This window comes from Hydractinia symbiolongicarpus, chromosome 5 (genome assembly GCF_029227915.1).
Source record: "Hydractinia symbiolongicarpus strain clone_291-10 chromosome 5, HSymV2.1, whole genome shotgun sequence".
NCBI classification, from domain to species: domain Eukaryota; kingdom Metazoa; phylum Cnidaria; class Hydrozoa; order Anthoathecata; family Hydractiniidae; genus Hydractinia; species Hydractinia symbiolongicarpus.
In genome coordinates this window covers 6088085-6106517 of record NC_079879.1, presented here as the reverse complement: position 1 = coordinate 6106517, position 18433 = coordinate 6088085, and the positions used below count along the sequence as shown (strand labels likewise).

The following is an 18433-nucleotide window of genomic DNA, read 5'->3' as shown; positions in this document are numbered from 1 at the left end:
AAACAGTATTTTTTTACAATTGGTGTAAAATTTTATGTCTATAAGATTATTTAAAACACAAAAACTTTATCATGTGAAAATGGGGACTTCACCTTTTTTTTTTGCTGACGGTATTTTTTAATAACTTCTTTATGTTACGTCTGATGGCTATGATACTTACTGAGATTTACTATTTATTTACACCTGCATGTCAAAGTTTTTGATCACATACCTCTCAGAGGCTTTTACTCGAAACTACTTTTAAAAATCACTTTCAAATCCTTATAATTGGGAAAATATAACAAGTTTTCTTAGGATTATCGGGAAAAACGAGATTTTCATGCATTTCATTAGGGGAACTATGTAAAAACCGACATAATATGTTTAATAAGTTCAGGAACTCAGAAAAAATTGTTTTCTTTTAATACCTCAATAATATTAACAATTATTTATTCTGCATAATAACACACGGTGCTAATTAATCAAAGTTAGTACTGATGGAATAAAAAAACATTGATATATAGCATAAGTTTATAAAACAATATTTTATTATTTTTAAACTCTAACCTCATATTTTAGTTTTTTTAATATAACAAGAAATTAATTTTCCCATGCGATGAACTTTTTTTGGAACTGGAGGAGCAATTATTACCGCAGCTAATATTTCATTTTTCAGAATTGGCACTTCTTTGGATGTGCGAGAGCGATCGTTTGCCCCTTATTGATAGGCCTGTGTCGGCATTCAACCGTGTATAACCAGACATGAAAATAAGGCTATTATGCGATAAACTATAGCCAACTAGAAGTTAGTATCTCTACAAACGGAAGCCAAAGTATGGATATTAACATGAAATAAAAAACATATCTTTCCTTCTTTTAAAAATGTCAGCTAGATTAAGGATAAAAACAAATACATTAGAAAGCAAAATTAGTACAGAGCGGTAGTAGGTGTTTCTTTGTCACAAAAAATGTGTTGGTTAGTAAAAAAAAAAACACAAATATGATTTCCCCAACATTGCAAAGACAAGTTTACATTTGACATTAAAAATCAGAATCATGTTTCTTGATATCTCAAAATGATTCATTGATTTCCTCAATCTACCAGACAGCTTGCTCAATAATCCACTAATCAACAATATGATAAAATTTCTAAATTTAATTTGCACGATTTAATTCTAAACAGTTGTTCTACACTAATATAGCACTAACTAGAAATGTACTACTATGAATTAGAATATGTGACAACAAATATTTTATGCATTGTTACATAATTGGTGGTGAGTTCAGTAGTACTCAGTAGTACTGTTTAAGTCAAACGATGTAGCATTGCTAAATGTACACAAAGATGTCTTTAATATTAGTATACCGTCTGTCTGTTTGTGCACGAGAAAAATGTTGTGCTACAGAAACAGAAAATCTGCAATATATATAAAGGACGGGCGACCCCGTGGATTTTTCCACGGGTAACTGGCTACTCTATGTTATAATGCCTGTATACGTCTGTCTATCTGTCACGCAAAATGATAACTGCAGTAGTGAGACACACGAAATGCGGTAAATAAAGGAGGACCAAATTCGTGTGTTTATCCACATGCCACCTAATAGTATTTTCAAAATTCATCTAATCTAACTACAAAATCTCACCATGTGCACCAATTTCTTCATTGTCACTGCCATCTGAACTCTCCTCTTTGTCACTATGTTCTTCTGTTTTTGCTTTTTGAAATTTCTTTTTCTTTGGCAATGATATACTTTCAGCAAATAATTTAAAATCATCAGAATTATCTTGATAATTATCATCATTTTTTACTACAGGTGAAAGAGAATCAAGCTTTGACATGTTTGACAACATCAGTTTTATGGAAGAATCTTCTTCTATTTTTGTAACTGAATTTGATTTGCTTTTATAATCGTCCTTATTTAGCACCAATTCTTCATCCATATATATTTCTTCCTTTTTAAAGTTGCAAGTTAGTTCTTCATTCAATTTTGTAAATTCTTCATCCGATGAATTCCTTCTTTGGGATGCAACTGAAACATTCATAAGATTAACATAAAGAATTCCATATAGTTAACAGTTATTAGAAAGATTTCTTAAAATTTTTACTGTAGAGCATATTATACGATCACTTGTTAGGTTATTAAACAATTGATCTTAGAATAAGACCATTTGACAACACTAACCTTGAGGAACCACAAAGCTGCTTTCGCTGTCTGAGGAGGATAAAGATGATGACGATGAATGCAAATCCTCATCCTCACTTTGTTCATCTGTTTTAACTTTCTGAAGTTTTAGATTCTTCTTTCGCACAAATAACTTATGAAATTCTCTGAGGTCCAAGTCATTGCAAACAACTTGAACCTCTTTTGGCTTCTCTGTTCTTTTCTGCATTGACGTAAAATTAAATTTTTGTGAAATTGTGTCTTCCTTTTTCATCTTAGGTAATTCTTCCTTTTGTCTAAATACTTTTTCTTGGACATCTTCATTGACATCAACACTTTGAATTCCAGTCGCTGGAGATTGTATTTCATTGACAAACTGAGAAAAGTCTTTCATCAAATTTTCCTCAGTATCAGACTCGGCAACTCTGTCATCTGATAATGGAACTAAAAATGTTTTGTTGTGTAAAAATCACAAGTACCTTAGTACAATTAACTAAATAATTACTTGGAATTAAGTGTTTATTGGTTAAAAAATATTATGGTTTTAATAAATGAGAAAGTACATTGACAATAGTACAATAAAAAAGGTGAGCATAACTAATATTTATTAAAAAGAAGACTTTCAATGCCATAAAAGCTCCTGTGAAAGCAACAACGAAAACAAAGAAATAATTTACAAGGCTTGTATTTTTATGAGTGAAACAAAAGAGGAAGAAATGAGTATAGTAAAATAGATACATAAACCACAGAAAGATAAAACAACAAAAGGGTAACTGTAACATTGGATTATAGATGCTACATTCTTATTTTTTCCACACTAAAGAATTAGTCAACATTATATTTGACACAGAATAGAGGCAGGCATTAAACAGGCTTGCTTTGAATTTAGGGTTGGTGCAGTAAGGGTCAACAAGGTATTTGTACTTTTTTAAACTATAAACCTATTCACTGCTAAAACAAATTATCTAAGGATTTATTGAAATCTTTCAAGACTCGATGTTAACATGTGGAAAGCTTAACTATATTTTTCAGCGAAAGCTAACTTCATTTTTTGTCTGGTTGACTCCACTAGCTATAGATGTTAATAGTTTTACTTGTTCTTATAATTTGCTCTAAATTTTCACATGTAAAAAGGAGTAGCCATCAAAAACAATGTTGTAGGTTTAAATGAAGCATTAAATGGCTAATGGTTAGAAAAAATCACCCAAAACAGGGCTTTTAAGCCCTGATCTGTCGTCATTAAAAGGCAAAAGTTGAAATATATTTTCTTGATGTTGTTCCTTGGGTTTCTTTATGATCCCCTAGCAAATGACCTATATTATAAATGTGATTACTGTGGACGTTATCACAGGGTAATGCCTAGTTTACAGATATTGTTATTTTAATAATTTGAAAATTTCACGCTTTTTTTATTGACATCATTTTGATTACCTACATAAAATACCATAAGGGACTTTGTTTTTCTGTTGTGCATACCACCAGAAAAGTTTGTAAATATGCTCTCAGCATTAGAAACATTAAGCTATTGGTTGACAATAAAATGCCAAACTGATTCTCATAACTAATCTAACTACATTGATATCTCACCATATGCATCAATTTCTTTGTCACTGCTCTCTAGACTCTCCTCTTTGTCACTATGTTCGTCTGTTTTTGCTTTTTGAAATTTCTTTTTCTTTGGTAATGATATACTTTCAGCAAATAATTTAAAATCATCAGAATTATCTTGATAATTATCATCATTTTTTACTACAGGTGAAAGAGAATCAAGCTTTGACATGTTTGAGAACATCAGTGTTTTGGAAGAGCCTTCTTCTATTTTTGTAACTGAATTTGATTTGCTTTTATAATCGTCCTTATTTAGCATTAATTCTTCATCCATATATATTTCTTCCTTTTTAAAGTTGCAAGTTAGTTCTTCATTCAATTTTGTAAATTCTTCATCTGATGAATTTTTCTGTAATGCTGCAGCTAAATTTTTAGAAATATCTTAAAATAGTAGATGCATACAATAAAAACTCATGCAAATTCTTTATAATTAACTATGCTAACCTTGAGGAACAACAAAGTTGCTTTCACTGTCCAACAAGGAAGAGGAGGAGGAAGAAGAATAGGAACGCAAGTCATCATCATCACTGTGTTCATCTGTTCTAACTTTCTGAAGCTTCAGATTACTCTTTCGTACAAATAACTTATGAAATTCTCGAAGGTCCAAATCATTGTGGGGAACATGAGTATCTTTTGGCTTCTCCGTTGCTTTCTGCATGGATGTAAAATTAAATTTTTGCGAAACAATGTCTTCCTTTTCAACTTCAATTATGGATTTCGGCTTCAGTTTCGGTTTCAATACCTTACCATATATGTCTTCATCACTATCACAATGTTGTATTGTTGGTATATGAGATGCTGGCATCTCCTCGGCAAAATTGAGAAGTTCATTTTCAAGTGCTTCTACTTCTAAAGCATCACTTTCATTTGTTGATGAAACTAAAATGTTTTGAGTTGAAAGTACAACTTGCACTATCCTTTTTTCTCTTCAAAGTTAACAATGAATGTAGAATGCAAAGGTTTGATTGCATAAAGATTTTTTTATGCAATTTAAATACAGAGCTTAAATTTAAAAAACTGTCTATATTAACTAAAGCCTGCTTTTAGAAATTTATTTCTCATCTAAAGATGCATGTCATGAGGTGTCTACTTTGAAAATTAAGTGCTTGCTTGCTGAAAATTAAGTGCTTGCTGAGTAGAAAATGATAGATAAATTTTCTTGTTATTTACAGTAACATGTAGTCAGGATATTGAACACACTAGTAAAATGTGCATGTAAAATGTCAGCTGTCTTTATTTGTCAATAACATAGAGCAAAGAAATTCTAATAACTAAATTATGGATAACTACACAGATTTACTTTTCTTTTTGCTATCTATCATCCATTTTTAAGTAATGCAAACATTCACTAAGACAGTTGTGTAAAAAAAAAAACACATTACATGGACAGTAGTGAGGTTAGTGATAGCCAGTTAGTAGCGGGATTAGTGCAAAGTATTATAAGTTAACAACAGGTGGCAAATTACATTGATATTTTATAATATGATCACAAACAAGGAACCAAATTTTTTTAACTTATCGGTACACCCATGATTAAAAAAATGCTTTGTTGAAATTTAATGACACAACATTAACATGAAGAGGTAAGCACATAGATTAACGACTCACAAGTATCCTTATGTTCTGCAGGGTTATCATCTTCATTCAGTTCTTTGATTTCCCAATGATTATCATCTTCATCTATTTGTAATTCTTTGTTTGTATCTTTCTCATTATTTTTGAGGTTGCAAGTTATTTCTTCATCTGCACTTTTATGTTTATTTTCATAATCAGATTTGCTGTCAAAATCAGGCTCACTTTCAGAACTGGTCAACTCTAATGCAAAATTACTTCCAGGGCTATGAATACCATGATCAATAATAATATCTGTTGGTAAAGCATTTTCAGCATTTTTGTTGTCATCAGAAACACTGATGGGTGACATCGAGTCCGAATCAATACATGAATCATTGTCCGGAGTGTTTTGTGCTTGAGCAAGCAATTTTAATGGAATGTGCTCTGTGGTTGCAGTCTCTGGTTGAGAGATAACTTCATCACGTGAATTAAATGACACCCCACTAACCCCTACTACCGCCCTGCTTGAATTTGTATTAAGTTTGTTACCTTCTTCAGTTACGTATTCACCAGACGCTCCTGAACTGATCATAATGTATTTTTCATCTTCTTCTGGGAGTGGCTCATCTTAAAAAAAAACACATCAAACTTTAAATAAAGGGTAATAAGAAAACCATTGAGGATGTTTCTTAAAATTAAGACAGAGTTTCCAAAACTTGATAAACAGTGGAAACATTACAATTGGCAGTATAATAATCAACACTAACTGTGAGGTTGCATGATTTTATTTTGGCACTTACTGGAAGGGGAGGAGGAAGAGGATGGATGAAAAATTAATGGGAGGAGGTATATTAATTTGTAAATAATTTGAACTTTGGAAAACTAAATAAAGAGTTTCTGGGTTTAATTCACGTTTGTCAGATTGCCATTAATTTTTTTTTAACATTTACAGCCTTTGTTATCATTCCATAATAAAATTATCATGCCATGGCAATTCACACTATAATCATGCAAGTAAAACATGCACAAACTGTTTCACCAAAATTCTGAACTGTATTTCCACATTTCGCTGGTGACTATGTTTTACTTCAAATAAAATGTGACCAGTTCTCCTATTGATAAATGATTCCTAGTTTGATCATCACAGTAACAAATGTCAACCCAAAATAGAGCAACTACAGAAATTTCAGGTTCCAGTGTTTCTATTTCACTCAGTGACAAAAGTTAAAAATGTTAAGTCAATTATCAGAGAATTAAGACTAAAAAGACAAGTTAACAAATACAAGGCAGTATTGTGGAGATGAAAAAGCAAATTTAATAGTCTTTTTAGCTATATGAACATGCTGATCGTGTTGCAAGCTGAAAAATCCTGATCCAAAAATAAATAAAAAACAAGATTACAGGAACGTTACACCTGTATCTGTAATTGGAAACTATATTTAAAAAAAATCATTTGAAGTCATAGCTCAATTAAAATCTTCTCAGGGCATTTAATAAATGCCCTGAGAAATCATTTGAACTTAGGCGGAGATGGTGTAGTGGTAGCGCATTCGACTTTAATTATAAGGTTTCAGGTTCAAGTCTCCACTCCGGCGCACTTTAAATGCAGTGTTGTCAGCCCAATTGGTGCCATCTACTGACCGCTAACCAGCTTGTGTGGCAGGCAAGCAAGTTAGAGCAATGCTATACATATCTCTGGCGATAATGTAACATAGTTAAAGTCGAAGGGGAGGAAGAGCCAACTGTTAAGGTTGGAATCCTCAAGGACGTTAAAACCTCCCATTACTTACTTACTAACTGAAAAATGGTAACTCCTTTGTTCGTTATTTTACAAGCTTTTTTGTATATAATTGTGAATTTTAGACAGAAAAAATCAGAGATCAGTAGGTATTATGCCACAGACTGTTGATCTTAAGTGTTAAGAAAAGTCATTGCAAATTTGTTAGACTTGGATAATACATTTAATTCATCGATGAACAAAAATAAATCATGTACCAAAATTTCTAAATAGAAAAACTTGCAAAAAATATATAAAATAAAATAAAAATTTACCTTGTTCTATAATATCTTCCCAAGTAGGATCTTTAAATAGCACAGTATCTCTTTTTCGAGCTAGAAAAAGGAGGCATAAATAAAGTTTGTTGTTACAACTCCCTCCAGGCTGGAGGAGATGAAAAAACAAATAAGTAAACATTCAAAAAACTTACTCTTTGAAAACATTTTCTTGATCAAAAAACTCCCATAAACTTTTTTTTTCTTAACACCTTTATTTCCACCATCGTAAAACCAGGCACCAGATTCAGCTCTTATGTCCCTATTAAAGAACAAGAAAACAATATGATCTTTGAATTTAAGTAAACATTATTATTGAGGATTAATAAGAAAATATCTTCACAAGTAACACTTATACAAATAAACTGATGTGAAAAGTGTACGTTCTTTCACTACACATCTTTCTCATACATTAATCGAAACACCAAGACTGGTTAGGCAAGAATTCCCCACCAACCCCTACAACTTTGATAAAAGTTATATTGCATGCTGTTTTAAAAATGTTTGTTTGGATTTTTGTACACTAAAAACGGCTTCTCAGAAGCCGTTTTTTTTCTTCTCAGAAGCAATGTTATGATACAGCATGTAATTAGCAAGAGAGTAGGCTTTAGTGAAATTTGTGCATACAATGTTTGTTGTAGTAAATCACAAGAGAAACAATTTTGCAACCAAAAGCTTTACAAGTTGGCTTTATATCAAAATAATTAAAGATGACAATGATTTGTAGTCTCACTTTCTTACACTTTGCAATTTCATAAACCACGTTCATTCTAGTCTTTTTTTAAAAAAAATACAGGGTTGCCATTTTATCCATATTTGAGCTAGTGACCACATGAATTTAATTTCTATGGTTGCCAAAATATTAAAATATTTGTGTTTAGTTCCTTTTCAAAAACAATGAAAAGCCTGAGATAAATAAAATAATTTGAAATTATAATTTAAAATTATACCTTATTTTTGAGCAAACAGTACACAGCCAAGAATGAGTGTCTTCTGATTTTTCGATATTAACACGACATGTTTTGCACACCTTTCTATCACAGTTAGGACAAAATGCACCTGTGCCAAAAACTATACCCAATGGAACACGACATCTTTTACAAACACGTCCATAAGCTTCTTCTTCATCTTCTGGTACTCCTCTCTCACGAAGATCTCTGAGTTCATCTTTCAGATGTCTGCAAAATAATCATATAAAACTTTGGTTACCTATTTGAAAGTTACAAACTTGGATAAATCAGACAATTTCTAGTTACTGGACCACACCTTTAAACAGATACACAGTATTAGCTGTTTCAAGTTTATAATTCTTCTGAAAATAATTTTTTTAAGTGGCAATGTTACAAGTAAGTTTAACACAATCTTCAATTCTTTTTTACAAGACTGCACAACATTTTGTTCTGAAATAAAGATAGCAGATGTGTCTGTGATACGACAACTTGATACATGATGTAAATGCATAAAGTTGGTTAAAGTAAATAATATTTATAGTATGCAGACTAAAGGTTAACTTAAAGGTTAAATTTCCAGTCTTGTGTGAACATTTTGATTAATAATAGTGCTTTCCTTTGTTTGTGAGGATTTTGTTTTATTTGAAATAAATTTCTGTGGTAATGTTTTAGTATCCTTAAATCAAGTTTGGGTTTAGATTTAGGACGCGCATGCTGTAAATTTACAAATGAGGAAAAGATAACATTTTAATAAGTGCTTTTTAATGACCAAACATTTGTTAGGTGGTGTATATATTGGTGAAAAAACATGATTATTAACAATAATAAATTTTGACCTTTTTTGATGTGATGTTATTGAAATATTTGCTTGTATGTGGACTGCTAAGGTCCCATACAATTCAGTTTTGGTTACAGGTAAAAAGATATTATGGAAATAAGTTAAAGACCATGGATATCTTCATTATACATCATTAGGTGTGACATAAGCAATAACTAACACACATAGGTTAATTACACTAAAATTTATAGGACTTTCAGTATTTTCAAGAAAACCTTTTTTTTATATATATTATCTTCTTTCTTTTTAATAAATTGTACTTTTAAAAACTTTATTTTGCTTCAACATCATCAATATTTAACTGCATGGAACTTACAAACAGTTCTAAAACTATCCAAATGTGATTGTAAAGAGCTTAAACAACACTAAATTATTTTTCTAAAACCATTAAAACCCGATTATTATGGAGGTTAAACAATGCCGCATTTTGTTTTAAAACTATTAAGACATGAACAACAAACCAATTTCGTTCTAAATCACTGTTGATTTTAGTTTAGGAACAATATACGATTAGAAAAATTGTATCATTTTTTAAAATTGTTTACAAATCATTTTATAAGTAACAAACATGGCCCGATTTGAATCAATTACATGTTATTTTAACTTTTATGCTAAAAAATGATACAAAGTAGAAATGCAGAGGAAGTGAATAGAAAAATGATCCATTATTTTTAGCATTCAATTTTTTTAAAGGAATGTTAGCAAGTAAAAACTCAAAATTCTGGAATTTTATGTGAGGTCCTTTATTGTCCTCACACCCTCTCATGGAACACTGTTGTTTTTGCCCATGTAAGGATTCCAGTGCTTTTTTGACTCTGTCATGGCAGAAAAAACAAATGCAGGTGATATGTGAATTGAGGCTATTTCCAGTCTATTTTTATACTGAATGTATTGCTAGGGCTTTAAACGAATATAAGTAAATCAGAAGGCATCAATCTTTCTTTGAGAAAAAATCCACAGAATAAAAAACTTTCTAAGTGCCACCATCTTTTTTCCTTCCATGCAGATTCCAGTTTTTGATAGTTACATAAAGTAACTTGTTCATTTATGTATATAATTATCTAAATTAAAACAGCCTGCACCAAAAAACTTTTAATTAATGCGCTTGTCATGTCATATTTCAACTATACTGCTCCTCGGCATGGTCTTGTGCCACCCAAGGTAAAACTAGAAAACATATAAAATGTGTCCGTATCTTTCTTTGGAAAGAAAGAGACTATTCATTAAATAATTTACTCATCAAAAACCATGCCATGTTAGTTTTAAAAGCCATGAATCACATCGCACCTGATTACTGTTACATTTACATGTATCATATGTCTACACTGTGAACGTCCATCATCTTGTATCACTATCCGTCTTTATGTAGTAGCCTCACATTCAGTTTTCACATATAAGCAAAAGGAAGGCCAAACACTTAACGAATTTGTTATTCAGCTCAAAAAATTATCAAACGATTGCGAATTCAGAACGCTAAAAGACTCCTTGATTAGAGACATAATTGTTGTAGGCGTTAATGACGATAGGTTAAAAGAAAGAATGCTAAGAGAATCTGAACTCACTCTAAACAAAGCTATGCAATTAGGGAAGTCAGCAAAGCAAATAAAAATTCATGCTCAAGAACTTAGACAAATCGAGACTGTGCAATTAAATAACATTAATAAAAATTGCCTCTAAGTTTGTTAATACAGTAAAGCAGAAAGAAAGAACAACCTATGCTCAATTCATTAAGAAATGTAATTACCGTGGAGGATCACATAAGAAAAATGCGGGTCCTGCTTACGGAAGATTTTGTAGAAATTGCAATAAAAGAAATCCCTTCGACTGTTTGTCTTTCTTTTAATACCGAAGAAAGAAAAAATCTAAAAATATAACTTTTGACGTTTTATAGTATCACCTACATTTTATTGTTAAAAACATTGTCTTTGTTTTTTTTCAGCGCAACAGCTCTATCTCTTAAAAGATTTAAACAATGCATCTCGCTGTCTATTTAGTTTTCGCGCAAATCTTTTATTTTATAAAACTATCAAACATTGGATCGCCATGTCACATTGATAGAGTTGATAACATTTTAAATACTTAAAACACTATCTAACGAAGCTTTCCTATCGCCGTTCTTCGTTCTGTAACTTTCTAAAAAATCATTTCTATTGCCGCTCTTCGTTATTAAACTTTTAAAATGAGATATAACGAATCTTTTCTATCGCCGTTTTTTGTTTTTAACTTTTAAAATGCGATCTAAAAAAAACATTCTATCGCCGTTTTCCGTTTTAAAACTTTAAAAATGCGATCTAAAAAAACAATTCTATCGCCGTTTTTCGTTTTTAAACTTTTAAAAATGCGATCTAAAAAAACATTTCTATCGCCGTTTTTCGTTTTTAAACTTTTAAAATGCGATCTAAAAAAAACATTTCTATCGCCGTTTTCCGTTTTAAAACTTTAAAAATGCGATCTAAAAAAACAATTCTATCGCCGTTTTTCGTTTTTAAACTTTTAAAATGCGATCTAAAAAAAACATTTCTATCGCCGTTTTTCGTTTTTATACTTTTAAAATGCGATCTAAAAAAACATTTCTATCGCCGTTTTTAGTTTTTAAACTTTAAAAATGCGATCTAAAAAAACATTTCTATCGCCGTTTTTCGTTTTTAAACTTTTAAAATGCGATCTAAAAAAAAACATTTCTATCGCCGTTTTTCGTTTTTAAAATTTTAAAATGCGATCTAAAAAAACATTTCTATCGCCGTTTTCCGTTTTTTAAACTTCTAAAATGCGATCTAAAAAAACATTTCTATCGCCGTTTTTCGTTTTTAAAGTTTTAAAATGCAATCTAAAAAAACATTTCTATTAAAATTAAAGTTTCAATCCTTGTTAAAATATAATAATTTCTATCGCTTAAAAGCTTTGTTTAACCCGCGCAACCAACAATGCCTTCTCGCTAGTTTATTTAGTTTCCACGCAAAACAATTGTTTAATAAAAATATTAAACAATGGCTCTTCGTGTCACATTGATAGAGTTGATAACATTTGCAATTATGCTATTGGGAATAGTTATGTTAACACTATTTAACAATAGTTACGCGCAGTTATAATAAGCTATTTTTTCTTCGATAATCTTTTGTTTATTACGCGCAAGTTAATGACTTACAAGACTCGCAAGATAATTAATAAGAACAAAAGACAAACAACTACCGCCTCCGAGAAAAAGGTGTGAAACTTGAGCGTACGCGTACGCTTACATCTGGACTGTACTGTAAGTGCAGAAGTCAATACAAAAACAAGTTTGCTGATAAGGTATTCGTCATCGATGGTAATAAAGATAACCTATGGAGCATAAATTTTTTCATCTACAAAAAAGGTAATCAACTACATAATCGATACTGGTGCACAGATCAATGTCTTGCTATATCAACAACTAAAGAAAATGGAAAACTGACCGAACATCTAACCAACCAGAGTCAAGTTAACTGCCTACAATGGTAAGGAAATTCTGTTAAAGGACAGTGCATAATCAATACAGATTATTCTGGTAAGATAGTTCCTTTGCTTTTTATTATTGCTGGCACAGACTTGTCAGCTATCCTTGGATTAACATCAAGTGAAAAACTTAACCTAATTAAACAAGCTTTAAACGTAAACACAGAAGAATATGAAATTAACTTTTTTTAACGCTTATAGCAACTTCTTTGATGAAATTTACCAAAAACGTGCTAAATTTACATTGATAAAGTTATTCCAGAAATACATTCAGCGAGAAAGGTTCTGAGTGCCCTTAAAGAAAAACTTAAGAATGAACTAGATCGGATGCAAGAAATAAAGAATATAGCACCTGTACATGACCCTAGCAACTGGGTAAATCCTTTAGTCATAGTTGAAAAATCCAATGTAAAGGTACAAGTCTGTCTTAATCCAAGATACCTTAACAAAGCAATAAAAAGGCAACACTAAAAGTTACCAACGGCCGAAGAACTATTTTCTGAAATGTCTGAAGCTACTTTGTTTACTAAATTACACGCCAGCAACGGCTATTGGCAAATTAAAGTTGAAGACAAATCCTCCAATTTATTAGCTTTTGCCACACTGCTTATAGCCAACAACATTATAATACAGGAAAAAGATAAAAACAAGCTGCAAAATCTAACAATTAAAGTACTTGAAAAGGTTTGAGCTTCTCGCCTTCGTTTAAATAAAGAAAAATGCGCATTTAATGTCTAAGAATTAACCCTCTTAGGCATAAAATTTTGGCTAATAAAATTTCTCCAGATCCAACAAAAGTTAAAGCGGTTGAATACATTCCTATTTCAGAAAATGTTGCAAAGTTTATACATCATTTGTCAGATGAAACAAAAATCTTGCATGATTTACTTGTAAAAACTCTGTTTGGGAGTTTTCAAAAAATCAATCAGCCCAGTTTAACAATAAAAATCTCTCGTAAGCCAAAACATTTCATCGAAATTCTTTAATTCATCACTGGAGACAAAAATAACTTGTGACGCATCAAAATTTCGACTTGCCCCATAGCTTTTAAATCTAGGTCCTGTACAAAAGCAGAGCAAAATTATCATCAACCTTTAAAAACAATCTTTAATTCAAATATAAATTGAGCACCACCCAACATTTCTTATTGTATTTGCGAAGATATGATTTCACTATTATTCATGCTCCAGGTAAAATGATGGTATGTTCTGACACTTTAAGCAGAGGAGCAACAGAACAAAGCAAAGAAGAAATCACGGATGCAGATTCTGAAGCACATGTTCAATCAGTTATCACTAGTCTTCCAGGCAGTGACACAAAACTGAAGCTAATTCAAGACGAAACTCAAAGAGATCAAAGTATATACAAATCGTTAAATCCTATATAAAAAGCGACTGGCCAAGTCACATGACACATGTCGCATTACAACTAAGACCGTATTTTCACGTCAGAAATGAATTATCAATTCATCATGACACTATATTAAAGAGCACTAGAATAGTCACACCTAAATCATTAAGGGGCGAAATGAAGAAAATACTACCGTATTTTCCGGTATATCACCCGCAGGTTATAAGTTGATTTTTACAGCTTCCACCGTTGGTGCGGGTTATAATGTGGTGCGGGTTATGTGATAAGTTTTATATTTTCTGTCATTTATTGTGAAATTTACAGTTTATACATTCAATGAAGAAAATAGTACCAATGGGATAAAACGCGTACATTAATATAATTGCATGCACGATCCTATATTTATGTAATCTTACTTCAACTACGTGATTTAATTTTTTTCACAGTGAAATTGCTTTAACTTTCTATTGCTTGCCAGTGCTAATATTACGAGTTCTCTCTGAAACACAATTCTGGAGATCATTATTCTTTTGTGTTGAATATAATCCTAATCTATTTATATCTTTGCAATCACATTGAGCTCATTGAAATGATTTGCTTCTGGTAATAGAGCAATATAGCATGTATCATTTAGGTTTAATTGACAGGTATTTCACAACCTAGTGCCCACAACTTAATTATTAATTCCTGTTAAAAATATTGAAAAATGTTAAAATCAAAGTATAGATAAAAATTTTCTTTTTTATCTTCACTACCTTCGAGCAGCAGGTTGCCACTAAAAATATCAAAAATAAATATAAAATACAATTAATTACACGCACGCAACTATCTCCTCCTTATTGCCACCATTCATTTTATCATGCACACTGTGATTGCTGAGATTTAAATAGATAACAAAATTCTATAAACAGTAGAAATGAACCTTCCAAACATCGCTGTTACAGACAATCCGTGATAATTATTATGTTGTTTATTTTTATGCCAAAAAAACTTAAATATACATTAAAAACAGAGATTTTACTTTAGGTTTATAACCTGATAATGTTTTTTTGTTTGTTTGTTTAATCGCAGGGAGCAAGAATTACTATTGGCTGAAACTTATGTCTACAAATAAAAAGAAAACAACGTTGTCTGATTTAGTACTGTCAGCATTAGCAGAAGATCGACTTGTCAAATTAATTTTAATTCATTGTTATTTCGGAAATCAGAGACAAGGAAGTTAAGACTGGGAGAGTCCCTAGTTCAGACACTCGGTTCTCGTGTTTGGGGTTCACAAGTTTAAACGTCCCCCACTTGTCTCCAGCATGAGAAAAACAGAACACATGCACATGTTTATAAAATGATTAGGGTAAGTAAAAATATGCTGGATTTTTTTCTTAACACGATGCAGGTTATGCAAAGGTGCAGGGAAAGTAAAACATATTGATTGAAATTTTATGCGGGTTATACGATGTTCGGGTTATATACCGGAAAATATGGTACACGTTGGGTACACTGGAATTGAACAAACTTGTATTGGCCTGGTATATACTGACAAAGAAGTAGAAAACATGATAAGCCTATGTCACACTTGTCAAAAGTTCAGAAACAAACAACAAAAAGAAACATTGATAGAACACAATATTCTGAATGCTGTGTGAAGCGAAGTGGGCATTGATCTATTTATGTTCTTGAAAAAAAATTATTTTGTTGGTATAGTTTATACTTGCAAGTACTTCGAAGTTCTTCAACTACCAAATGGGAAATCTCAACAGTTATAGCTTATACGAAAAGCATATTTGCACGCCATTGCATTCCGAAAGTCCTTATTAGTGATAATGGTACACAATACACGTCATTTGAATATACACAATTTGCAAATAAATAGGATTTCCAGCACAGAACCTCTAGCCCTGAGTTTCCTCAAAGTAATGGACTCGTGGAAAGGTCTACTCAAACCATAAAGAAAACGTTGTATAAATGCAAACAAGATGGTCTGATCCCTATTTAGCCATGCTAGCTGTAAATACATCAAAAAACAATTCTAACTCATCTGCTGCCAATACTTTAATGAATCGAGACATTCAAAGACTAGTACCAAAGATCAGTTATAGCGACATCAAAAAAGATATGACGAAACTGCAAAGGACTTAAAACCACAAGAACCAAATGAAACAGTAAGATTCCCAGATGCAAATGATAAAAGTTAGTTGTGGTTAGGAATGGCCGTGAAATCTGTAAAAATCCTTGATCATACATTGTTGAAACAGACAAGAACACGATTATTCATAGAAATAGAAGACACCTCATCCCATCAACATCGCAATCTCACTATGAAGAGGAAGAAGATTATGAAATCGAAAAAAGACAAGAAAACAGAAACAATGACACATCAAAATACCAGAATAAAATGGGAAAACAAAAGACAACACAAGATTTGAGTATCAAAGAGCAACCAAAATCTGAAGAGAGCTTTGAACGCGATATGGGCGAGTTGTTCAAAAACCACTTTACGGATATGTGTGGAGTTAAAAAATATAAATTACAAAAGGAATTTTACATTTACACGTATATATCATATATCTACACTGTGAACGTACGTTATGTATCACTGTCTATCTTTATGTAGTAGCCTCACATTCAGTCTCGTGACGTGCCGTATCCTTTATTCTATATTGTATTAAACCCTAAATAAATATACATTCTTTTTGCAAATCTTGACTCGTGAACACAACAATTACAAGTGATCAAAATTCCTTTTGGCAAAAAAATCGACATAATCACCGAACAAGAAAAGCTTTTAAAAACAGGTTCAGACTTCCCTTGGAATTTTGCTAAAAAGCTTCCTGTTTAGAGCTGCAAAAGTGTAGAAAAATCTTTTAGACCAAGTGACCTGTAATGGAAGACTTCCATCTCTAATGTATTTGGCAAATTCTCTTTGTTACATATCAGTTGCACAGGATAAGATCGGACAGGATAAAATAAATTGACCTTAACATAATAGGTGGATTACTCTGGAAGTAAGAAGGGTGAGATTCCTAGGAAGGGTGGGGTTACTAAGAATAGGGGGAGGGGTAAAAATAGGGTTCTGACTCCTTTGCGCCAACTTTACATGCAATGAAAAGTAAACAAAGATGCAACACACAAACTAATCTATTACCACTTTCTAGAATGAAAGCATTTTTTTACTAACCCAACAGTCTTGCCTCATTTATAATATGGCAACAACAGACCAGAAAAGGATTGCTACGCCTAGCTAGTCACTCATACTGTCAGTAAATGTTTACACCTTGGCCTAACTGCTTTTACTCTCTAACATTAACTAAAAGAAATTACTCACTCAATGCGGCTTTTTTCTTGCACTCTTATATCCTCATCTCTTGCTATAACCTTTAAAATGAGTTGTCTTTCAGTATCAGTAAACTCATATGCATCAATGTCAACTACTGGCTCCAGGGAATCCAAATCAGACATTGTAAGGCCGGCAGATCACACAATTCGTATTCAGTTATGGCTTTATTTTTGCCTTCTGGCAGACATTACCAGTTGGTACCCACAGTCATTGTAGTTAAAAAAAGCTAGACTTAACTTCGTTGCAAGGTAGGGTTGATTATCTCTGCCTCTACAATTTATGCCTGACAAGCTTCCCCTCGGACCATTGACCTTACACAACGGCCCGTGCGAAGATCAAAACAAATCAAAAATTTGAACCAGCCCTCTGCCGCAGAGTGTTTTTTAAGCTACAAAACGAATAATCCAAAAATGTTTTATTTTTTTTGAAGAAAGTACCGCAAACAAAATTAAAACTTTGCGCGATAGTCTTCCATCAATTATCACCCACTTAGCAATGTCTTCACTTATTTTTTAAATGTCTATTTCCACTGCTGTCTCTACTCTGAAGAGTCTCCATTATAAGCTGCTACCATAGTTTCCAGATAAAGCGCGCGATTAAGCAAAGAAACCACCGTGAAAAATCAAGGTTACGTGAATTTTGTAAAGCTGCTCGCTGAAGTGAACCTCGTCTCCAGCCTATTTCACATGCCGATGTTTTACACTTTTTTACAGGTTTTTACGCGCGGATTGGTTGTAGAAAGTCGTGTATACGACAATGATTAGGCTTTGTTGAATTACTTTAATTACCCTTTCCCGCCAGGCTTTACCGCGATTTTCATTGAAGTCCCATTCGTTTAAAAATTTTCACGCTCTTCAGTGTACAATGTGACGTAATTTTGTAATTTAGATCAATGATGAATTGGCTTATTTTTGTGCTAAGATTAGACACACAATGGTTATACTTTACCATCCAGATAATCACCTTAAACACTGGAAACTTTCAATGCTATTTGCTTTGCTTAATTTCTTAGCAACACGTGAATTAAACAGTAGCACCTAAATTCCAACGCGTCTTTTTCAGTTATTTATAACCCTCTTCTCTGCTTTCCACGTATTTTTTTCTGTTGGTTTCTGCTTTTAAATCCAATCAGAC

General features: G+C 32.0%; 1 protein-coding gene across 6 annotated transcripts in view; it reads right to left on the bottom strand.

Annotated features, from left to right (window-relative positions):
• LOC130644420 (uncharacterized) overlaps positions 1–17624 on the bottom strand; it is a 31371-nt gene extending 13747 nt beyond the window's left edge. For 2 of the 6 annotated variants that reach the window (XM_057450017.1, XM_057450018.1), the window contains exons 1-9: positions 17288–17624; positions 8307–8534; positions 7512–7618; positions 7357–7416; positions 5359–5931; positions 4195–4629; positions 3730–4113; positions 2164–2586; positions 1624–2010 (exon numbers count right to left, since the gene is read on the bottom strand). In XM_057450017.1, coding sequence (XP_057306000.1) covers positions 1624–2010; positions 2164–2586; positions 3730–4113; positions 4195–4629; positions 5359–5931; positions 7357–7416; positions 7512–7618; positions 8307–8534; positions 17288–17421 — 2731 coding nt within the window. In that variant the 5' untranslated portion in view covers positions 17422–17624. The remainder of the gene's footprint in view (positions 1–1623; positions 2011–2163; positions 2587–3729; positions 4114–4194; positions 4630–5358; positions 5932–7356; positions 7417–7511; positions 7619–8306; positions 8535–17287) is intronic. The other 4 variants (XM_057450020.1, XM_057450021.1, XM_057450022.1 and 1 more) reach the window with 4 other exon arrangements.
• Between the last annotated feature and the right edge of the window lie 809 nt (positions 17625–18433).